Source organism: Gadus macrocephalus, chromosome 6, assembly GCF_031168955.1.
Source record: "Gadus macrocephalus chromosome 6, ASM3116895v1".
In the NCBI taxonomy this organism is placed as follows: domain Eukaryota; kingdom Metazoa; phylum Chordata; class Actinopteri; order Gadiformes; family Gadidae; genus Gadus; species Gadus macrocephalus.
Genome location: NC_082387.1, coordinates 10,051,288 through 10,075,051, shown reverse-complemented (window position 1 = coordinate 10,075,051; position 23,764 = coordinate 10,051,288). Strand labels below are relative to the sequence as shown.

At 47.2% G+C, this 23,764-nt stretch overlaps 2 protein-coding genes across 5 annotated transcripts; both read right to left on the bottom strand.

Annotated features, from left to right (window-relative positions):
- Window positions 1-645: 645 nt before the first annotated feature.
- Window positions 646-3,347, bottom strand: LOC132459089 (uncharacterized). The gene is made up of 6 exons (XM_060053464.1): window positions 2,902-3,347; window positions 2,526-2,607; window positions 1,806-1,903; window positions 1,450-1,525; window positions 1,075-1,357; window positions 646-683 (listed from the first exon to the last, which is right to left on the bottom strand). The coding sequence occupies exons 1-6, from the start codon at window positions 2,952-2,954 to the stop codon at window positions 646-648; spliced, it is 630 nt and encodes a 209-aa protein (XP_059909447.1). The 5' UTR covers window positions 2,955-3,347.
- A 1,845-nt stretch (window positions 3,348-5,192) lies between these two features.
- fkbp15b (FKBP prolyl isomerase family member 15b) lies at window positions 5,193-23,451 on the bottom strand. Of its 4 annotated transcripts, none has more exons than XM_060054005.1 (30): window positions 23,219-23,451; window positions 21,372-21,475; window positions 19,800-19,878; window positions 19,319-19,388; window positions 19,112-19,186; window positions 18,709-18,807; window positions 18,163-18,312; window positions 17,724-17,792; window positions 17,464-17,607; window positions 17,022-17,170; window positions 16,641-16,689; window positions 16,316-16,432; window positions 15,917-16,001; window positions 15,598-15,689; window positions 15,223-15,322; window positions 14,911-15,020; window positions 14,712-14,810; window positions 14,352-14,446; window positions 13,941-14,043; window positions 13,183-13,215; window positions 12,417-12,588; window positions 11,113-11,249; window positions 10,448-10,603; window positions 9,686-9,838; window positions 8,835-8,924; window positions 8,247-8,357; window positions 7,675-7,782; window positions 6,488-7,359; window positions 5,953-6,094; window positions 5,193-5,671 (listed from the first exon to the last, which is right to left on the bottom strand). In XM_060054005.1, the coding sequence occupies exons 1-30, from the start codon at window positions 23,269-23,271 to the stop codon at window positions 5,591-5,593; spliced, it is 3,897 nt and encodes a 1,298-aa protein (XP_059909988.1). In that variant the 5' UTR covers window positions 23,272-23,451; the 3' UTR covers window positions 5,193-5,590. The 4 variants fall into 4 exon arrangements, with proteins under 4 accessions (XP_059909988.1, XP_059909986.1, XP_059909989.1 ...); XM_060054003.1 differs by lacking the exon at window positions 23,219-23,451 and adding an exon at window positions 22,204-22,592; XM_060054006.1 differs by lacking the exon at window positions 13,183-13,215 and having other exon boundaries at window positions 23,219-23,450.
- Between the last annotated feature and the right edge of the window lie 313 nt (window positions 23,452-23,764).

Sequence of the window (23,764 nt, the reverse complement as noted above, 5' to 3'; positions counted from 1 at the left end):
AACAGTCCTAGACCAAGCAGTGGTAATAAACCTTGTAAATACTATTTTGGCGGGCAACAAAGAGGGAGAAAGCGCTTTGTTGACTTGCAGCTGTAAAGCTGCGGCCTGGGTGTTTGAGGTGTGCAACAGCACTCAGCGTTCAAAGGCCAGTGACGCTCACACGGATGGGAAAATGAGCATCCATGTTGCTGCGTGGAATTCCTTTGTATTCCCTCTCGCGTTTTCTCAAGAAAATACTGAATAAAAGCACTTTTTGACCGACGGCAAATTAACCAAATCAACATCTGTTAAATTAAACTAACCAGGATGTTTGCTGTGGTTTTTCAGCATCTCTTACAGTAACTCAAGAGTGAACTGAAGTTAAATGAGAGGATTTAATTGGATTGTGCAAAAGAGGCAACTGAGGAGAGCATTTTTCTGGCTCCTATAATTGGGGCCTATTTCAACTATGTGAGTTAGTTTTGTGTCATTTAGTCTTTAACTTGTTCATTCAGACAGGGCTGGACTGGAGTGTGAATCAACATTACAGTGTGTTTCCCTCTTTAGGGGAAGAGGGTAGTGGTCAGGTAGAAAGAATTGTTCCAAATTACTCAGTCTGTCCTGTACATTATGTAATGTATGTTTAACTGTGCCCGTCAGGGTGCTTTAGGTGACGTGGCAGGAGTCAGACAGAACTTTGAGACCTAATCAAGCAACAACAAAGGTTTTATAGCTTTTTATAACAATCAGCATGAAGTATCATTTTGAGTATCAATGTTTATATTTTTAACCTTTTGCTTGAATGATTGTCTTTTATTATCTTTATTGATTGTCCTTTATATTGCTTTAAAATGTGATTCCTGTCTTTGTGTTTGAAGGGCTCTATTATTAACTTGCATGTATGTCTCCCAAGTTAAAATGGTGCGAGTCTGATGCTTATGACAGCACGACCCTTCATATCTTATTCAACTGGAAGCTCTGATACCTCGTCCTTCTGGGTGGTTGTTTATTATGTCTGAGATGTAGAAGAGGAAGTGTTTCTGACCGGCGGTGTCCCCTCTGGATCCGGTCTGTGGTCACTGGGCCGGGGCCCACTCCACGCCCTCTCCTGGGTCGCATGGTTGACTGCGGCACTGGACAGACGTCGCAGCCGGTCTTTCACCTGGGGCTCGGAGACCACCGTTCGACTGTCGGGGGGAAGGGGAAGGAAGTGGTGTCCACGGAGGGAAGAGGAGGAGGAGGAGGAGGAGGAGGAGAAGGAAGGGTTGTCCCCTGGTCTGGGGCGGCCCGGGTCAACGTCTGGATCTGATCCGGTGAGGACCAGGCGTTCATGGAGGCTCACCGTCTTCTTCTTCCTCTTCTCCTCCTGTTTGCTTTCCTGCAGCGAGGGGGTCGCGGGGTGACGTCAGAGGTGAGGGTGCTTCTGGGTTTTAAAGGCTTGTTTTGTCTCGGGAGGAAGCGTGTGTTTACCTTCTTTATAGATGGGTTCAGCTCGGCGGGAGGAAACCACGTCAGCTCCTTGATGGAAACTCTGGGAGTTTTTTCTCTACGGTAAAAAGGAAACCTCATGAAAAAAACTAAATAAATACAATTAAAAAGCGGCTGGCGACTGAGAGAAATGTGTGGGAAATTCCCAGTCGAAGTGTTCTAGGTACGACCCCCCAAAGTGTGCAGTCTACCTGGCATCCTCGGGCAAGACGTCCTAGGCCAGCCTGCGCCTTAATGAAATGCATCTAAATACACTTTGCTAAAAGCCTCCATAACTAGAGTAGATAGAAATGTGTGTCCCTGGACCCCAGCGCTGAAACCCATTTTAAGGCCCCTACCTGTGTAGGTTCTGAGGGACATGGGTGCGGCTAGGCATCCAGGTAAGGGTCGGACCAGAAGGCAGGCTAGGAACCAGGCTGATCTGGGCTGTGCCCAGCTGGAATACAAGATAGATAGATAATAGTAAGAATAGAAAATAAGATATCGATAAAAAAGTAGAAAGCAAACTAATAATAAACATGAAATATAGAACAATTTTGCATCCACACAACAATGTACGCACAATTTAAAATAGACTCAAATGCTAGTATTTTCAGATAACACGAATATACTGTCCACTTCAAAAGATTGGGCATCTATGAACACAACACCACGTAATGTTCCTGACCCTACCGTAACCCCAGCCTTTCGTTTCAATTGTGTCTCGTTGGTCAAATGTGTGTCCCCTTTATTGCTGCCTCATTCTGTTGGCCTGTGTTCCTTATCATTTAACATCCCGAACTACTAGTAAGTGTTTGTCTGTTCCCTTGGTTTCTTCCCGTGTTGTTTTCGGTGTGTGTCTTGGATCCTGGACCTCCTCCGTTTTACTTTCAGTTGTTTGAATCCCTGAGATGGGGGGGTTCTCCCCGCCCCACTCTTTGACAATTTCCCCCAGATAACAAGACAGTGTGTATCTTATTAAAGCTGTAGATGAAGGAGGAATCAGCGGATGAATTTAGTCTTGTTTCCCCCTGGGTTCATTACAGTAGCTAAATGCCTTGATTAGCTTATCATCTCACCTTGAGCCGCCTTGGACCAGTACTCCCCTGAAGAGGACTGAGGGGGCCAGAGACAGGAACATGGGTCCGAACGGGTCTCTCACTGGAAAACAAGAGTGAGTTAGGGGGCAGGGTAGGGTGATGGGCAACTGAAAGGTACCAGGTTAGATTACCCCACGTCTGCTATACCTGTGACCATCCCTGACCAAGATGTTATAGCCCATAATAAACAGGCAAATTGCAACGACAAATGAACTCTAAACAATTAGCTGTAAACATCTGTTATAAAATATTAGTTATGTTAGTAGAAACATATTCGTTTTTTTAAATGGGTGCTATAACAGAGTTATACTGGACCTTTAGGCGACCAGGAAGTATGGAGAACTGATATGCAGACCTTTTTGAATCCAGCCCTCCTTCCTTCTGGAGGCCAGCCACCTCTGTAACCATGGAGACGGAGTCCGTGGTCCCGGGGACGAGGGAGACCTCGGGGACCACCGGTTCACCGGCCCACTCGGACACATCGACCACACTCAGGGCCGCCACACTGTCCTCTGAAATGAAGCAGACTATTCATTATGCTTATCATCTTCATCGTCACAAAGATAATGTTCTATCATGTAAGAGGAGAATAGTAAACATAGAAAACTTTGAGACAATAACGTTGTACTTCATTAGGGTTGGGAGTAAGAACACACGCACGCACACACACACGCACGCGCACACACACACACACACACACACACACACACACACACACACACACACACACACACACACACACACACACACACACACACACACACACACACACACACACACACACACACACACACACACACACCTGTAGTTTGCTGTTTAAAAATGCCGCTATGTAATATATACAATTCTAGAGGTGGTGTCTCATAATCAGAATCCTTCCCAACCAATCACAAACATGTCAACACATGCATATAATTAACAAAATCCCTGTGTAGTTACGGGCGCCGTTGGAGCCCCCCCACAGGTGTAAGTTATAAAATGCATCGTTATAGGCCCTACTTGCCTTCCAAACATTCCTTTTTTTTCCTGTGGGAGAGCGGCGCCACCACGCGTCGCACCGGGCCTCTCCGGACGCGCCGCTCACGCTCCCAGCAGCAGGGGTGCGCGCACTCTGAGCGGAAACAGTGCGCCTCGTCCACATGCGACATACTCTGCGCGCAAAGGATGACTGCAGACAGTCGATGCCTTGGTTTAGTTCAGCTTTGATATAACAATGTAGATATTGGCAGCTGCGTTCAGCAACTTATTTTGGCCATTCGCTATCAGATATGCTGTAATTGTTATTTAGTAGGCCTACAATTGAGAAGGGTCCAGCTGCAGGCTTGGGCGTTTCCATCATGACACAAGATCGCCAATTAGTCGTTCCTGGTTGCGTTTCATCAACCAATCATGAAGTGTTTCGAAAGGCATGCTGGGTTTCGCAAGGCATAGGCCTACTATACATACTATGCACTCTCCGTAGCCGGAGAGCCTGTCAGAGACCCTCGCCGTAGCTTACCTGCCATCCAATATTTTTTAACTATCTATCTATTATCTATCTATCTCTAACAAAATCATTTCCGGAATCACTTCTCCGGTTGCACCTTATTTAGGCCTAGGCCTACTTTGTAGGCTACATAGGCTACAAGACCAATAAACACAAAATAAGATTTGAAAAGCTTTGGAAGTTTATTTACAACACTATTTAAATGGTTTGCAATTGCAGTCAACATATAAGATCGATTGGTCGGCGAATTGCATTGCGTATCTGACATCCTGACGGATGTTGCCCGCAATTGTCTAATGCCATAGCCCGCTGCCGAGGCACCACCGACCCGCGGTGTTGCCTTGCGGCGGTGGTTCCTTGGCAGCGGGGCTCCGGCGGGAGACAATCGCGGGCAACGACCCCTTTCTCCTTCATGTTGCCGTTCATGTACTTCAGTGAGTCATAGCCAAAGTTCCTTTCCCCCCAATTCCTTCTCAACCATGGCTGAGATAACCCCCACTTAGAGTATGAGACAATGAGAAATGTGAATGCTCGGGTCTCCGAGTCGGATTAAGGAGTCGGAGTAGTATACTTTAACATTTTAATACAGTTCAACAAGAAAGGTGGCGAAGATGGGGACGTTCCAGTCTGGTGAAACGAGAACTCCCACCACAGGAGAACGCCCATTTGTTTCTGCAGTAGGATGATATTGCTACAACTAGAAGATGGGTCGTCGTAACCAAGCATTGTACAGCGTATTTAGTGGTGACACCTACCTTAAATGTCATGTTAAAGTTGAGGGCCAACTGTTGGCTGCGATGTTTAACTAGCTTTAACTAAATAAATCTGCTCTGGGCTGGCTGACTTCAATTTCAAGTGATTCAAACATACGGTTTCAACAGTCGTTGCTAGGCAACATGCACACTTTGGGACGGCTCTTGTCTCCCCCTGCTGTTAAAAATGTATACATTTGTTTAAGGTGATGTTCAGCAATACACGGACATTTCAATACATTCCTAAATCAAAATGTTAAATATATTTCATAAATATGATAAAAAGGTGATTACATTAAATTCCTTTGTTTCATTAAGGTGTTTCATGGTGAAAATGTAGCTTGACCAAATGTTCACAGGAATGTTCTCATGTATGTAACCCACACCACAAAAACACCAACAGATGTCTCAGGTTCAATATCATTTATTTCAGAGATTGGGATTTTGATGAGGAATAATTAAAACGGACAGCTAAAAAGTAGATTAGAATTCACAAAGCAGAAAATGAAACATTTCATTCAGATCCCACTGACCGAAGAGGCCTCTGATTCATTAAGTGGTCAGCTACAGAATAATTATAAAATAAAAAATAACACGAAAATGAAAGACATTCAAAGACTCGACACAATCAACAGAAATGTCAGTTAGAGAACCACGCTTGTTCATTTCCAGTTCACTCCACTCATCCTCCATCCCGAGGCACTGTTCTTTTGTCCTGAAGAGATACTCCTCTCACACGCAGGAACATTTTAAAAATCAAAACGTTCAAATTATAAAAACATGACGATCCTCTGCCGGGCACGGCCTCAACTCAGCCAGTCCAGGTCCTCTGCGTCATCGTCGTCCTCGCCGAACAGCGGCGTGGGGGGCGGCCGGCCCTTCAGACTCTGAGGTTACACGGTGGAAGGAACCATGACACAGGGGCCCCCCGAGAACACACACAATAATTCACAAAGTGAAATGCAAAACACAATTCTAAGAAAGTAAAATAGTAAACACGCCGTTGCAGACGAAAAAAAAGCTATGGTGCTCAGCAACGATACATTGCAACTTATACACATAACAAAACACAAGTTAGTAGCAGGGAGGGGGGGGGGCAGGGGGGGGGGGGGGGTGGTGCTGTGTGTAATCTGAGAGATCTACAGAGCTCTCCAGATCGTTCCCTTACCATCTCCTCCTCCTCCTCCTCTTCCTCCTCCAGATGGTCGGGTGGTGGCTGCGATGGTTTGGCTGTTAGGGTGCTCTGGAAAAACTCCTCTTCATCTTCCTCCTCCTTCTCTTCCCGCTCCTCGCCGAGACCGCCAGACAGACTGAGAGGTGGTGGAGGTGCAGGGGTGTGCGTATGTGTGGGACACGCGTGGGTTTGGGCGCACGGTTGAGAGAGGAGGGGTGCAGAACCAATGAGAGGGAAGGAGGGGTGAGGGAAGGGTGAGAGTGACCAATGAGACAGAGGTATGAGATTATATATATATATAAATAAGATATATATATATATATATATATATATATATATATATGCATGATATACATATACATACATTGACATAAACATACATACATACACACACACACACATGTATATATGTACAAGGGAGGGATGGACAGCGTCAAATTATGTGAGCCTTAATTATTGCAAGATAAGCATGCATTGTAAGAGGGAGGGGGACTGACAAGACGAAAGATGTTCAAACTCAAAGTCCTACCTCGTGCCGTCCCGCTGGGAATTGGGCGGGGGTGGGGGGTGCTTGGGTGGGCCGGTCCGTTCCTCGATCGTCACGGTGACGGCACCCAGGGGCTCCTCTGTGTCCATGCTGGCTCCGCCTCCTCCCAGCAGGGGGGCGGGTGCCATGACCTCGCTCCCTACGGGGTCGACCCCGGGACCCCCGGAGCTCCCTTCAGGCGCTGAAGAGCCGGCGGGCTCCTCCGTGTGCTGGGAGGCGGGGCTTGGATCCAGATCAGCGGCGGTTGTTGTTGTCGAGCGTCCTCGCTCCGGCTCCCCCTGGGTCGTCATCGCATCCAGTCTGTCCGCAGGGGCGCTGGTCAAAGGGTCCGCTGTCGGCTCCGCCCCAGACACCTTGGGCTCCGCCTCAGAAACCTTTGGCTCCGCCTCAGACGCTGCCGATGGCTCTGCCTCAGACGCCTTGGGCTCCGCCTCAGATGCCCCCGGTGGCCCTACCTCAGACGCACCCGGCACGACCTCAGAGGCCGTCGGCTCCGCCTCCGCCGCCGCCGGCGGCTTCTCCTCCTCTTCCCCCACAAACGTCGCCGGGCTCAGAGCGACTTCCGTCTCCACGGCGACGACCGCCTCCACCGACTCTACTGACTCCTCCTTTGCTTGCGTTCCTGCAAGTCCGTTCTGCACCACCCGCGCCTGCCCTTCTTCTGCGTCCTCCGTTTCTTTCTCGCCGTTGACCAGCGGAGCGGCGTCTCTCTGCCTCACATCACGTTCATCGTCCTCCATCGTCTCCTCTTCTTCCTCTTCCTCCTCCTCCTCCTCCTCCTCGTCTTCCTCTTCCTGCGGTTCACGTTTAACCGTCTGTGTGTCCGAGCCGCTGAGGAGCTGGAGAGTCACGTTCTGGAAACGACATCACACAGCGATACACGTTTTACTGTACTGTGATTTTCTTTCAGATGCAGGCCAATAAAGAGCAGGTGGGGCGAGGACGCCTTGCTCAACGATGCCTACAGGTTAGGCAGCCGACATTTGGGGATCGAACCCGGTAACAATTAGCCGTCCGATATTTTAACACGGGTACAAAAATACAAAGTAAAAACAAAAACGGAATGATACTATACATTCTAACTAACGCTCACTTGGAAATCTGTTTTGAGTTGTATCCTTGGGAAGAGTGTTTAAACTCTGTAATGAGTGAATTTCAGAGCGTGGTACCTTGATGGTGGAAACGATGAGGCCCAGTACGACCTGGCCGGAGTAGGACTGCTCCGCCTGGAACTGACCCCTCAAGGACTGGAAGACCCCGTTCATCACCCGCTTCACCTAGACATCAACACACACAGGGTCAACCCTCGGTTCATCACTCAATAACAGTGATGAACGATAAAAGTACACATGTGTTTGTGTGACTGTGTGTGTGCATTTGCCGGTCTATGTGTGTGCATGAATGCGTGTTCCTTTAAACCCACACCAGACACCACGAGGTTATTATGTACAATAACAAGCTTATTATGGTCCATCTAAAATGGCAGAATGAATTAGGTCCGCCTGACCAAGTCCCGGCTACATTTTAGCCTTCTGTGTGTTTTTAGAATGGAGAACATATGTGCTCCGAATGAATCATTCATTAAAATGCGATTTACAATGCAAAAGAAAAAACAAAAGAGAAAGTGAAGCGAGAGAGAGGGATGGAGAGATAGATTGAGATTGAGAGAGAGAGAGAGAGAGAGAGAGAGAGAGAGAGAGAGAGAGAGAGAGAGAGAGAGAGAGAGAGAGAGAGAGCCGACCTCTCCTGCCGTGTCTACCGCGGCCTGCTCCTCCATCTTCCCCTCCAGCTCAGAGACTCTCCCCTGGAGCCCCTCCCTCGCCGCCGCAGACCGCTGCTCCAACGCTGCGTACTGACCCCCAGCACCACAACACACAGCACTGTCACGTCATTCACCAGTACCGTACCCCTGTCCTGGTCCCCGGCTGTTACGGTGGGATTTACCACGCCTGTCCCTTTTTCAACGGGCCGTAACCGGGTTACCTAAGAGGCCATGTCAATGCGATCATTGGTAGGCTTATGACTATAACCACGGTTACTCTGCCTTACCAGCTTTCCCTGTGCATGTAAACATAGTCGATAAAAAGGGCTTGAACAGAGCAGGAGAACGGGCCAAAGTTGGAAATCGACCACAGGTTAAAAGCAACCTCCTTTTAGGGCAGGACAAAATGGCAAGCTGTTTTAACTATGTAGAAACAGGAGATAGTTCGATATGTAGACATTTGATGTAGTTTGGGGGGTTGTGATAAAAGGTGTGTGTCTATCTAGATAGCTGATGTAGTATTTGGGGTTGTGATAAAAGGTTTGTGTGTTGAGAAGGAGCTGCTACCTTCTCCTGCAGGAGCTGCAGAGCCTGGCTGTGGTCCTGATGCTGTGAATCCATCTGCTCTGCGTCTCTGGCCTGCTTCAACGATGCTAGCTGGGGAGCCGGTAGACAGGGAGGGGCCGGGTCGACAGGGAGACGGATTAAAATGTGTTCTGTACAACCAGTTAGTAAGGGCTGTGGGAGTTACATTTAATTTCACAATGAAATCATCGGCAGATGGAAGCAGAATATTCAAACAAACTGGTGATGAAACCTGATTTATAATTACATTTACGCAGCGATCCTCGCCTCAGAAATGTTGTGTCTCAACTGACGAATCACATATCAATCACTAATCTAGTATCTAGCAGTCCTATTATGTTATTGCAGAACTTCTCGTGGGGGATACGGCAAAGAGCCTGGTCAGGAAACCAGAAACTGAAAGGGGTGGAGTTACACATTGGTGTCTGTTGAGTTACGGAGATATCTTACTGAAAAAAAGTCATTTGAGCGAGTTGACGTAGCTTTCGGAAGGGGATTTTAAGTGTATTTCTACATTTTAATAAGTGTATTTCTACATTTTAATAAGTGTATTTCTACAGTGGTCAGTCTAAGGGGTGTTTTCAAAACATTACATTTTTTTATTTGAAAAACCTTTTCATATTTTACTACTGCCGGCCGAGTTTGTGTCCACCAATTACGTGCTTGCAGAAACCGCCTCCAGCTATTTGCCAAAGGAAATACGCATCGAAAGAACGTCAGACACCCCTTTAACCCTGTTCTGAGAATCCTAGTTTAGATATGGTCTGAGTTGTGAGACTATTCAATCATCTATCAATGGCTGCTCATGAATCCCTCCCTGCTGGGATCAGTACCTTGTCCTGTAGCTGGCCCACCCTCTGCTGCAGAGCCTCTCTCTGCTCCGACACCTCCGACACCTCCCGCCTGTGCTGCTCCCTGCTGGCAGCAGCCGCCTTCTCACTCCTACCCCGCCACTCCTCCTCCAGCTCCGCCTGCAGCTGGGACAGCTGACACACACACACATACATATATTTATACACATAAATATACACACATATTCACACACAGACATGAATATTCAGACACACACACACACACACACACACACACACACACACACACACACACACACACTGTAGATCGATGAGGCTGGATACTACAGTAACACCTACAGGCCTCCTTAACGTGTACAGTGTACACACACGTCTTCCAACCATAAAAGTACATGAACCGCATCGCTGCACCGTGAACCAGTTCCACCATGCAGTAGCCCTACTGCATGGGGCGGTGTGGGAGGTCATGTGACGACCTGTTCCACCGTGCGGTGGAGCCGGTGGTCACGCGACTTCCTGTTCCACCGTGAGATGGAGCCGGTGGGGCTGGTCATGTGACTACCTGTTCCACCGTGCAGCAGAGCCGGTGGTCATGTGACTACCTGTTCCACCGTGCGGTGGAGCCGGTGGTCATGTGACTTCCTGTTCCACCGTGAGATGGAGCCGGTGGGGCTGGTCATGTGACTTCCTGTTCCACTGTGCAGCAGAGCCGGTGGTCCCTGCTCAACTGTACAGTCGGTGATGGTGTTGGTGGACATGTGACCAGGTCATGTGACTGACTACCTGTTCCGAGGCTGCTCCGTCGTGGCTGCTCCTGGCCTTGCGGAGCTGCGCCCTCAGGCCGTCCACCTCCTCCTGGCTGCTCCTCCGCACCTCCTCCACCTCCTCGTCCCGCCGCAGCCGCTCTGCCTGCCACTTCCTCTTCCTGTCCGCCAGCGTCTGAGGAGGGGGAGGGGGCACACAGACACGGTGACTAAGGCCCAATCCCATTTCTACCCCTTCCCCATACCCCTCCCCCTTGTTTTGAAGGGGTAAGGGGGAAGGGGAAGGGGGAAGGGGAAGGGCAAGGGGTAAAGGGTAGAAATGGGATTGGGCCTAAGGGCCTGTACCCTCCATTATGATATGACAGCAGATATAGAATATACGATGATGATATAGTATTTGATATTGGCTAGGATGATGATCCTATATGATCATATAATTTAAGAATGAAGCCCCCTTATCCTACGTTATGATAAGATATTGATATAGTTCTATGTATAATGATTCTATATTCATGCAATTTAATGGTTTATGTCTTTTGTTTTATGCAAGTGTTCTCTTTTGTTATGCAATGTCAATATCACAGAGGGAATAATACAGATAACTGTACTTTATTCTGCTCTATATGATGATACAATATAGGACAGAGCCAGGATGCGGATGAAGGTGACGATGAAGACGCCCACCTTCTCCAGGTTCTCCTTGTCACTCCTAGCATCCTGCAGCTCCTCCTTGACTTCTCCCAGTACCTGCTCCATCTCCTTACGTCTCTGCTTCTCCGCGCGGTACTGAGTCTGGAGCGAGGCTACGCTCTCCTTCAGCTCTGGTGGGGGGGGGGGGGGGATATGGTACAATGTTAAAGTCCTGATCCTTCTAGCACACCTAGCCTAACTAGCATACTAGCACAAATGGTCCACCAGCACAGCAATCCTAGAAGCATAGCTTAGCAGCTTAGATTCACAGCTAGGCTAGCTGCACAGCTAGTCGAGTTGGTTATGGTGTAACTGTTATGGTGTAACTTCCAGACAAAAATAAATGTTGGGGGCCACTTATGGAATAACTAGCATGGCTATAGGTCACATACGTACACAACAGTATGACATAACACCGAAAAAGAATGACATATTAACCCATATGGTAAGTAGGCTACATAGACCGTTGTTGTGTATTCGTTTTGTACATTTTTAATACTGTTTACTTAACAGAGTTTTTAATGTTTTTAGTGAATGTTGTACTTGGAGAGCAAATTGTTGCCGAAGTCAAACCTGGCCAATAAAGCTAAAGCTGATTCTGATTCTGATTCTGAACAATTCATTGACTGAAGGAGGCAGACTGTGTCTGGACTAGTCGGTGGTCTGATGACCTCACCAGCTCTTGTCTCGTGAGTGTGATCTTAAACACATAGCTCTGTGTTTTGTGTCACTGGACAGCCAAAAGCCTTCAGGACATATAAGTGACCTGATGAGACTCACAAGGTAGTGAGGTCAGCACGATCGTGTGATACAATCATCTGCTTACACTGACGGCTACAAAACAACCAGGTGGACCAATGCAATGCAAGCTTTCTTCCCCATGCAACTCATCAAAGTAAAAATAGTTTTCAGAAAATCTCTTAATCTAAATAAAATAGTTGGGGATAAGGAGATGGACAGCTGACCAAGAGATATTCAAGGACTGATAGAGGCACAGCCAAGTGGATAGATGGACTGACCGACGGGATGCTTGACCAACAGAATGAGGGACATACGAGACTAATGAGAGGACCAGCCAGCCAAACAAGACAGGGAGAGCCCGACAATCAAACAGACAGACAGACAGACAGACAGACAGACAGACACAACTGTCAGCCATCCAGACAGTTGGCGAGAAAGACGGAGAGACAGACAGACAGAACAAGAGACATACGAAAAAAGCGAGAGAGACTGAGACGACCAGCCAACCGAAAAGACAAGAGTGACGGAGTGACAGCGTGACAGACAGGCCCGCCAACCTTCCAGCTGGATCTCCATGGCGCTGATGCGCTCCCCTTGGCCGACCCCCTCCTGCAGGGCAGCAGACAGTTTGATCTGCAGGTCCGTCGCCCTCTGCTGGCTGGAGGCCGCGTCCAGCTGGAGCTGAGCCGCACGGGTAACGGAGGACGCTAGGTCCTCGGTGAGACGCACCTGTAGGGGGCAGGGCAGGAGGGAGAGAGGGAGGGATGGGGGGGGGGGCAGCTCTTACAGTAACAGTCCTGCATCTGAACATGACACGGGAGACGACAGAGACACAACGCCGGCCCCTCTGTGAGAAAGGTGATGATGGTACTAGAGTGAGGCTAGCCTGATGCTAATTGTGATGCTAGCGCTGCTACATGGCTCAGGGAGAGCTACCGTGCTGGGATGGGAGGACTAGCAGGGGGGGGGGGGGGGTCAAAAGAAGGATGGGGTAAGGGTGGAAGGAGAGATGGAAGAAAATAATGAGAAAGGAGAGGAAGAGGGAGAGAAAGAGAAAGGCGAGTTGGGTTAAAAGTCCCGTGAGCAGTTGAACCACGATAGTTTGAGAAGTAGAGATATAGGGATATAGGGAAAGGGAAATAGGGAGATTGAGAGAAAAAATAGAGAAATAGAGATAGGGAGAGATCGAGAGAAAGTAAGATCGCTCAAGAGAGAGAAAGAAAGATACAGAGATAAGAGATAAAAAAAGAGAGGGGAATAGAGCTAGAGAGAGATATAGTTAGAGAATGAGAGCGGTTGACAGATTGAGGAAACCAGTCTCACCTGGCAAGGACTTAGGTCTTGAAGGAGAGCATGCTGGGAAGACAGAGCCGTTAGCAACGGACAGCAGTCACCCAGGGAGGGTTCAGAAAGCATAAGCAGGTTAAACGTTTAGTTGGAAGAGCTTTAGAAAGTTACGGAGGAACACCCTCCCATCGCTCCTCTTCCTCATAACCAATATCGGAGAGCTGGGAAATACTTCAATACCGGCCACTCAGATGGTGTTGTGCAATCATGAAGAAGGCCAGCTATTCATCTGGGGGTGAACTTGAATCGTCGTTTGTGTATAACAGTGGGACATTCCATTCGGATGATGGGGATGCTAAATGAGTGATACTAGAGCATTGATTGGCTTCTTGAAGGTAAAGCCTATACGTTATACAATAATTTGCTTGTCTTCTGTGTGAAATGTTGAATGTTTGGCTTTCAATTAATGTCCTTATTGTTCCTTTTTGTAATGGCAGCTCGAAAGATACATGATTTGAGCCCCCGATTTTTAGAAGTCTATCTTTAGGTCATTAAGCAAGATGCCCTAACCCTATCTGCTCATTAATGACATCAATCAATAAAAATATATTGACAGAAATTTGTTTTCTTAAGAGTCTTAAATCACTAAATACTCAGAGTAAATAATAATTGGGATGTTGTGTTCTTCAATATCAATCCCAAACATCATACCAATAGACAACGTCTGGCTCTCTTGAACAAGGACACGTGACCGCCAAGTCATGTGACGTCACCATGGACCAATGAGCACACACCTTGTCTTTCTCCGCCTCCAGAAGGCGCGTGTGGCTCTGTTGGCTGGAGGTCTGCAGGGAGTCGCTCCTCTGCTCCATCAGAAGGTTGCTTTGCTCCACGTGTCTAAACAGAGCGTTGCAGACACTTCGTGTTCACCGACACATCCACAATCAGAGTCTATCTGACACATTCGCATTTTCACTTGTCCTTTCAATCTCTAGTGTCCATAGGCTTCCTGTAGACATCCTAGAGCAAGACGCCCACTAACCGCCCGCTGCTCCTGAATGACATGTACCTGAATTCACTGTAAATCTCTGGTCTCTAATTAAGGTTTTGTATGATGCATCGTTAGGTGAAAAAATACAGAGTCGACTTAGCTATAAAAATGCGGTAAAATCTGGACTAGAGGTGTAATGTTTTCAACAGCTCACCTCTGGTTCTGGTTGATGAGGTCCCCGATCTTCCGGTTCTGCTCCTCAATGCGGGAGCTCTTCTCAAACACCTCCTTCTTCAAACACTCGTTTTCCTGCAACAAGACAAAACACACAAAACATGGACCGATAAAGACCAGTAAAGACTTATAAAGAATGATAAACACCACTCAAGGGGAGTAAAGACCGGTTAAAGAGTAATAAAGACCATTAAAGAACGGCATAGACCTGTAAAGACCAGCAGGTAGGTACACACTGCTACCGTTTGTTGCAGCATGCAACAGAATGCTAATAGAGTGTGCTACAAAATGCGGCAGAAGGTTGGGATACAGAATACAAGGTAGGGATGCAGCAGGGCACCTGAACAAGTCTCTGGATGCTGTGCATGATCATGGAGGTTTCCATTGAGGCGTTGGAGAGGCCCGTTGAAACACCACCCTGCCGATTGAGCTCCTCCATCTGGCACAGGGAGAGCATTAACATCAAACTCACTTTCTGTTCACTGTTTATTTACGGTTCGTGTTACGTGTTCGTGCTTTAATAAAGAACTGATTGAAACCTTTGAGCTCAGCTGGTCAACTTTATCGGCAACTTTACCGACGGCCAATCTGATCTCAGTGCTGTGCTGCCGGGCCTCTGTCATCAGGAAGGAAGTGACATCACCAGAGCCTAGGGAGGGTGATAATAAAAATATAATTTCCTTGTTCTTTCCTCTGCATGCAGTCCCTCCTTTGGGCACTAGATAATCTAGTGGTTAAGGTGTTCAGGGCCAAAGACTTAAATTACCATTGTCTGTTCATAATTTACTTAGAAAGGGGCATGTACCACTCTTCTGGTCCATCCTGGGACAGAACAGGACGGCAGGACTTACCCATGTAGGAGACACTCTGGGTGGGGTACCCGGGACCCATGGGGCCCAAGGGCTGGAGCTGTGCGGACGCCACTGCAGTTTGGCTGCCGTACGAGTAGGGCTTCACAGGGCAAGAAGAGGTCAGAGGAACACTGCATGAATATATCGCTTTTTGGATGGTAGAGTAAAAGTAGAAGAGAATAAAGTAAGGCAAGCAAACTGTTCACTTATATTTGACAGTAGAGTGCCGTAAAAGTCGGGTAGAGTAATTCTTAAACCCTGACAATACCATCAAAGAAAGAACACATATTTACCAACACACACACACACACAAATACACACACAGTGAGTGAGGCAGGGAAGGAGGGAGTGAGAGGGAGGGAGTGGGTGTGGTACCTGGAAGGCGAGCCCTGAGCCTGGCATCCCAGCATGCTGCGGGGCGACGGGCATTAAGGCAGTATGCTGCACCATGTGAGGATGAGGATGCACTGGTGATGGGGAAAAATAACACACACACACACGTGAAACACACACATACGATTACAACCGTTACAGTGCAGTCAGTGATGGGGTCATCCATAGAGGTTAAAGTCTATTCACTATGGCACACGGCAAAATGAATGGATTTGAACATTTGATAAGTTAAGAACATTTTGAAAGTTTGTGAGTTTCATAGTGCGTGTGCGTGCATGTCTGTGTGTCCTGAGGACCAGACCTTGTGTGGCGGGGGGTGGGTTGGAGGTGATCTGAACGGGAGCTGATACTTCTCCTCTCTCCTTCCCCCTGGAAATACTGGAGTCCTGGAAGGGAGAACACATTTGATTGTCGTTTCAGGATTGTCCTATGTAAAGCACTATGAATGGCCTTGTGTTAGAACAGTGCTGTATTAATAAACTAACACATCACTCCCTCTCTCACTGTTTCAGAGCACTTGTCTGTCTTAGCATGTCCGTAACAAGGCACAAAATCCCATACAAAAAAAATGTAAACATTTTATAAAAATAATGTACACTTCAGATTATAAAATCTTTGTCAATTCATGTCGGCCCGACTCCAGTATCGCGCTCCCCTCTGACTCCAGAAAGTCTGTTAATAGAAGCCTTTCTCTCCACACCTCCAGCTCTGAGTCGCTGGATTCTGGTTGCCCGGACCCCCCCGCTAGGAATGGCAACATGGGCTGGCCCATTTTGGCCATGCGAGAAATGAGCTTCGCTTTGGCCGTGTCGGGATTCTGCAAGACACAAAAGAAACAGAAAATGGTGAATGAGCAATATTTGTAACGCCACTATTCACACAGTGTGTGTGTGTGTGTGTGTGTGTGTGTGTGTGTGTGTGTGTGTGTTTTTTTCTCTGTGTGTGTGTGTGTGTGTATGTGTATGTGTATGTGTATATATATATATATATATATATATAAATAAATAAATGGTATTGAATCTTACCGCCAGCTGTTCACTGAGGGAGTTGGACTTGGCACGCAGGGGATGTTCTCTAAATAAAAAAATAAAAAATTCAATTACTTAGTGTGAAATTAATTACTATTTAATAATTGAATAGACACTTCCAGCGAATTCAGATACATGTCAGAAAAGTTAAGTAATGCAAGTTAAATGTAAGTTAATAATAGGGTGTCAAACACCATCATACCCAAATAATTCCAACCCACGTTCCCTCTCACACATACTGTAGTTACTAAAACCAAACAACACTTTCCACTACACCAAAACACAGAAATAATCCCCGGACATAAGAGTAATCCGTTAGCTCTCGGACGCTAGCTCTCAGACGCTAGCTCTCGGGCTGCAGTCCGCCCTCCCCCTTACCCAGGTCTCCCTGGGCCGGAGCTGGTTGTGGGGGCCAGGCTATCGGGGGTCAGGTTCTCCATACTGGGGGCTGGTGAAGCGGTCAGCGAGGGGGCGGGGGAGGGGGCAGCACTGGTCAGGTCCGACCCACTGTCCCTGGCTAGCTTAACCTGGGGACCAAGAGAACCGTTGCTCAAACACACATGGCCATTCTTTATACACTTGTTTTGGTAAAACAATTAGAAATCTAAAGAAATGTTACTTTACCGGAATACATGCGATGCAAGTTATGTTAACGTGGTTTTGCTATCATTTCATTGTCATCAACCCTAAATCACCTCAAACTTACTTACCTGCTGGTAACCAACATTAATTACACAATAAGTAAACATAAATAAGAATGAATCAACATTTCTAGCAGGTTAACATGAGTACTGCTTGATAGTGGATCGTATTTACGCACCCGTCGAAGCTCCACCTCGAACACCAATGTGCTGTCGGCCGGGATGCGACCAGCCAATCCCTTGGAGCCATAGGCCAAAGTGGGCGGGATCACCATTAGGCGACGCCCACTCTTCTTCATCCCCACCATGCCCTCCTCCCAACCCTGAGGATGAAAGACAAAGAGCGGAAGAAAGAAAGAAAGAAAAACAGTTCACGTCAATAAATAAAAATGACATCAGCGTGAATGGCGGGATGCTGAGGTAAACGTGAGGGACTCACTTTGATCACCTTCCCAGATCCCAGCTTCATCCTCAGCAGCTTGTCCTTGTTCACGTTTGAGTCAAACACCTGCAGCACAGACACACCTCACTGTGATTGGCTGATAGGTGATGTTGATTGTACTTCATCATTAAACCTAATTGTTATATACATTTATATATTTAAACATTTATCACAGGAGCGCGAGTAGAAAGAGAATGTGAATGACATGTAGCATCGGATCGCGGGTCAGCATCGAACCTGCGGTCACTTCAGATTCCACATACTGGGTCAGTTCTGGGTGGAGGTGCTAGTGGGACCTACCTGACCCAGGGCGTGGTTCTGGGTGGAGGTGCTAGTGGGACCTACCTGACCCAGGGCGTGGTTCTGGGTGGAGGTGCTAGTGGGAACCTACCCGACCCAGGGCGTGGTTCTGGGTGGAGAGGCTAGTCGAACCTACCTGACCCAGGGCGTGGTTCTGGAGCAGCCAGCCGGTGTAGGCCACCTCAAGGGAGTCTCCCGCCTCCACCGCAGGGCCCTCCCCCAGGCCCAGCTCCTGCATTACCACCCCCTCCAGGGTGGGGGCACTGTTCACCTTGGCCAGACACACCTACAGCAACATCATAAGGATCAATACAAATGGTAATAATAATAATAAAGCTTCTGGCTTTCTTCTTGATGAAGACTTCTGGGCTGCATGTCGAATCTCGTGACTCTTCTCATGGAAATGCTTTCATTGAAACATCGACTCTACGCTTGTTTTGAGTTTGTGTTCGACTGAAACCTTTTCCAAAGACCCAGATCTTACAAATTGTGTTGCATAGAAGAGCACAGAAGCATGTAATTGAAATGGGATGGGATATTGAGTTCCAATGAACTATTAGACCTGCAGCTTTTAGCCATACTCAAATCACCTTTTGAGATTAATCCATGAGTATCTATTATCTTTCAAGACTATCTAATAATGTCCTTCAACTAGCTGTGTAGGTCATCCATGAGAACGTACCTCCTTACAGAAGTCGGACGCTATTTTCTCTGTATCGAACATCAGCGACCAGTTGGTACGCTGGTCGTCGTAGAACGTGCAGTAGTTGTTTGGCTGGACCTGAGAAGAGGGATTTGGAGGAAGAAGTAGAGAGAGAAAGAAAGACATGGAGAGAGGGAGAAAGAGCCATAGATAGATATTTAGAGAGAGGGAGAGAGAGATACATGGAGAAGGGTAGGGAGTAGGAAATAGAGGAGGAAGAAGAAAAAAAGAATATGCAAGAGGGATAGATCAAGAAGGAGAAAGAGATTTTATTGTTGCGTTGATGTATTGAATTGTCGTCGATACCCTGAAATCCACACCACTGTTCCTTGGTTTGCTGTGGGAGTAGGATAATCTATTTGATTATTACACCGGAACCCACCGTAAAGACGAAACTTGCATGGATGGTGGCTGCGGCCACCTGCTTCTGCTGGCTCAGGTACAGCAGGAGTTTGTGCTGCAGGGGAGAGTTCAATACAGAGAGAGAGATCGAGAGAGATTTACCATACACAGAGAGAGAGAGAGAGAGCTTTACAACATGTTAATGAAGACCGGCTGAGGATCGGAAAGGCCTGAGTGGACATCTCACCTCTTTCGATGAGAGATTCCCCAGGACAGCAGCTCCCAGTTTGCCCTGGTTCGCGTACTGTCCATTTATGCTGGGAAGGAGATTACAAGGGATATTCATATGGTTTCTCTGTTCACTTACTGGTAGTTCATACTGGGAAAGACCATACAAATATATTTAGAGTTCCTATATTTATGCCCGTTAATACTGGTCAAGACAGAGAATATTTCTGGGGAAAACGGAATACAAGGGATATTGACATGTTTTCGCTGGTTATGAACGGTCTGTTAAAATATGCAACACGAGATGCACGAGATTCACTACGACTAAAGAACCTTAAGAGTTCCTATTCTGAACTTCATTCACGCTGCTTCTTAATTAATCACTGCAGTTTTATTCTCATCTCTCCAATAACATTAAACTGTTTTCATTTTACACATTGGACCCGTGATCCATGTTCTACAGACATAACGGAGGGTTCTCAGAAAGACCGGCGGCTTACTATCTGAAGGCTTGGACTGCCGTGGCGAGAAGGACCGCCGGCGCGCCCGGGGGTGGAGCCTGTTTCTGGCCTGCCAGACCTGGAGGAGGAGAAGGAGGGGCTCCGCTTCAGTTGGTTTTTTAACAACGACAAAACAAGCAACGGAACTGTCCCATTTCAGGTCCACATTGCCTCTGTATCCGAGATCATCTGGGTGCCACTGTTACTGAAAAGACTCATCTTGGATCAGCGCCCAGTGAATACGGATTCTAGTGTTACGTTTTGAGGAATTTCATTTAAGGGCTGGATTTAAATACACATTTTTCTCAATCCATTTCTTGGTTTTGTACCGATTTGGAAGCCTGGAATTCCAAACGTATATTTGCCATTAGTGACGTATTAAGGTGCACCATGGCCATAGCTAGCCATGGAACTAATATCACCAATTTCATGTTTAATTTGCTCTGCAGATAAGGTCTGGCTCGCCTCCCATACAAAATGAGACAGACCGACCAATCACACCCGGGAGGCGGGATAAATATGATGATGGTGAAGAGGAACACCGTAGAGGCATGTTCCCCAACAAAGACAGCTGACGTAGAACATGCTGTTTATTACACTATCGAGACAGGACTAAACTAAATGGATGATATATTTCCCTTAAAGAAGAACCAACGACTGCACGTAAAGCTTTTGTTGAGAAGAAGGATGTCTATGCTGCTAGAATGTTGTCTGTTTACAAAAGGGCTCAGCGCTTCGCCCCCCGTTTCGTTGCTTTGATTGGTCGTGGGCCTTGCGTCCAGAGGTATTTTGGTCTGCGCCCCATGAAAATAAATGGAGAAGATCCACACTAATTTCAGTTAACTGTTTACAATTCGTCTGGCGATGTAGGGCTAGGCTTTATCCAACTATGAGGTCCCGAGGTTCGGATCTCAGTCCTTATCTCCACCATCATCGGAGCTACGTCCTATGAGGGGACATTACTAACAGTGTAACGGTGCTCTTGCCCATGGTGGACTCGCTTGCCATGGGGCTCCTCGTTACGGATTAAGCTGTGCTTGTGGAATGTGAATTTGTGCACATAGATTTCATCCCAATCTATTTCCACATAGTGGACTGAAATAGGTTATTTTCATAGCAATGCAAACATCATCACAAGATCCTGCTTCCCCACGTGTGAGGGTTAGGCTAACAACAATAACAAATATTTTAATTTGGCACAGAGTGATTAGGCCTTCAGTTTAAGTCTTATTAAAAGTATAGTAGCACATCAAATTATCCATTCAAGAATGTTTAGAATGTAAGCATGTCTTTCTTTTTATAGTGTGTATGTTTCACGCACGCCAAAAGGTTGTGTTTGTCATATTGATTATTGCTCCTTAAATGCAGTAAGACTGTGGATGTGGTGGTTGTGGATGTGATGGTTTTGGATGTGGTGGTGGTTATTGTTGTGGATGTGGTGGTTGTGGAGGCAGTTCTGACGGTGTCGTTGTGGTGGTGGTGGTGGTGGTGGTGGATGTGGATGTGCTTCTAGTGTTGTAGTTGTGGTGGTGGTGGATGTGGTTCTGGTGGTGTAGTCGTGGTGCTGTTTACCTGCTCCAGAGTTCTTCTTGGGCTGCTTGGGAGCAGTGTACTGGAAGGACTCGTTGCCCTGGCTGGACGCCTGGTCCAGTCCGAACAGGGAGGCCAGCTTGGCCCTGTGGAGCCCAGACAACAACGATAAGAACTCAGCACATACTCTCCCATCTCAAGAACCCCATTTGTCCCTGAGTGACAGGTGTTCTCCATGGTTATCCTCACTCCCAGTGCCTTGAGAAAACTACAGCCCCAAACCTGGATGGATATAGTCATTTCTCTCAAGTACGAGCCTCCAATTCCTGGGGTCTTCGGTTTGGTTCAAGTCCTGCTAACTGTTCAGTCTCGAAACAGGAAACCCTCCTGTTACACAGCAAGCCGAGAAAGACTTCCAAAGTGGACGAACCAATTTTGCTAAATTCATATGTACAACACAGAAACATTCATTATGTCCCAGTCCCATACAAGCTAACAGTGAATCACACTCGTTTGAAAAGCAGCTCACTCAAATCCTCAATTGGGATTTCAAATCTCCTGTTTTTCAACCCTCGGCATTTCCTAACACCCTCTAATCATGCACGGAAGTCGAACAGTTACAGCTGTCGCTATAGCAGTAATAAGCTATGGTACAGTAGTCGACCACAATAACCACTTTCATTCACCAGTGCTGCAGAAAACCCTACTTCAACTGTACCTCCTCCACTGCAATGGTCGGTAACACAGACCAAAAACAATTGTAATGGCAACGCTATGCCTGTTAGTCACGCAACCCTCATGAAGGAAATGCATGGAGTACTGCAGGCATAAATAACAGCTGGCGTCGAAGAGAACTTGACCGTATTATACCAACCCCTGGAACTCCCTCCACAAGTAGTCATCGATGTCTCCCACCACAGACATGGTGAATGCAAGCAGGCCTTGGTCGCCAACAGAGAAGAACTGGGAGGAGGAGGAGGAGGAAGACCCGTCTGCTTGCATGGGTGAGCCCTCCATGCAAGACCTTGCTAGCCGAACACCCTCTGTCCGACAGAGGGGTGAGCGTCCCTGCCTGTTGTGCTCCAGTGAAGCTCACACCTCGATGGAAGATTGAACAGCATAACACAGCATGGAGAACCAGGCGTGGCACTGAGGTATCTCCTCTCACAAAAAACGGACCAGTGCAATGGGCTTCCCTCTCTCTCTCTGCCTCCTCTTCCTAACCAGGAGCATGTGACCCTAGCAGCCCTCACACTCCTCCTCCAACTACAGCCCTTACCAGGCCTATAACTCCATTCAGGGGGATATGTGAGAGAGAGAGAGAGAGAGAGAGAGAGAGAGAGAGAGAGAGAGAGAGAGAGAGAGAGAGAGAGAGAGAGAGAGAGAGATGCAATACTAGTGACAGTCCGATAACGTTGTCAAGCCATAACCGAAGATTTTCTACTTTGTTGGCAAGAGCTGTCAGTCCAATATCTGTGACTTTAGGTTTGGAGCCCTGAATCGGTCATGGCACCTAGGCGGCCCACGGAAAGTTTGCTTCTCAAATCAACCCATTCAAGGACTTGAAAATCAGAATACATTAAATATTGACAAGAGGTTTCTCTATGTAGGCCTACCCTACCTTTACTGTAAAGGTCTAAGTAAAGGTTTCTTGCAAAGTTCAGGCTGTGTCTGACGTATTGTGGTAGTTGGAAACATGTGACAAATTATTTCTGTCGAAGCAAGCGTAGCAGAGGTAACGTTCATAACGTTATACGTTGTTGTATCTATCATTGGTATTAATCAAGAGCTGGGGACGCCGTAACAAATCCCTGTTCTGGTCCAAAGTCCATATCAACTTTGGAAATATCCAAGCTCTGAGGGTTTGTTGTCTGAGGTGGAAAACTTACCCCCCCGAAGGAGACAGGAAATCTCCATCCTCTTCGTCGGCGCCACCAAACATGTTAAATGCGTGTTAATACTCGTTCGTATTTATTAAAACATAAAAACGAATGGATATAACAGCGCAGGGTGTCTAGTTTTTGTTTATGTTTACGATAACCTGGTGGCTTTTCTTTCCAAACACTGAAAAAAGTGCAATCAGCTTCCTGGTTGTGGGGAATCAGCTGACTGACCACCTGACCGGGCGTCATTTCGGAGACATGCCTCTAGAGGGCGCCAGAGTGATGCAAACCTACCGCTAGCAACGCATACTAAACCGCATCAACCGGTAGGATTTCTGAGGGTCATTTCAGAGACATGCCTCTAGAGGTCACCAGAGAGGTGAAAACCAACCGCCAGCAACACATACAGAACCACATCTACCGGTAGGATATCTGAGGTATTTTCTGGAGTATTTGATGTCTAATTTATGCCTTTATGTTGTCTTATTTGACATAGTTGTTTAACTGATATATTTGAGTTCTTATTTCTCAACTAGGATGACTTTTCCTCCC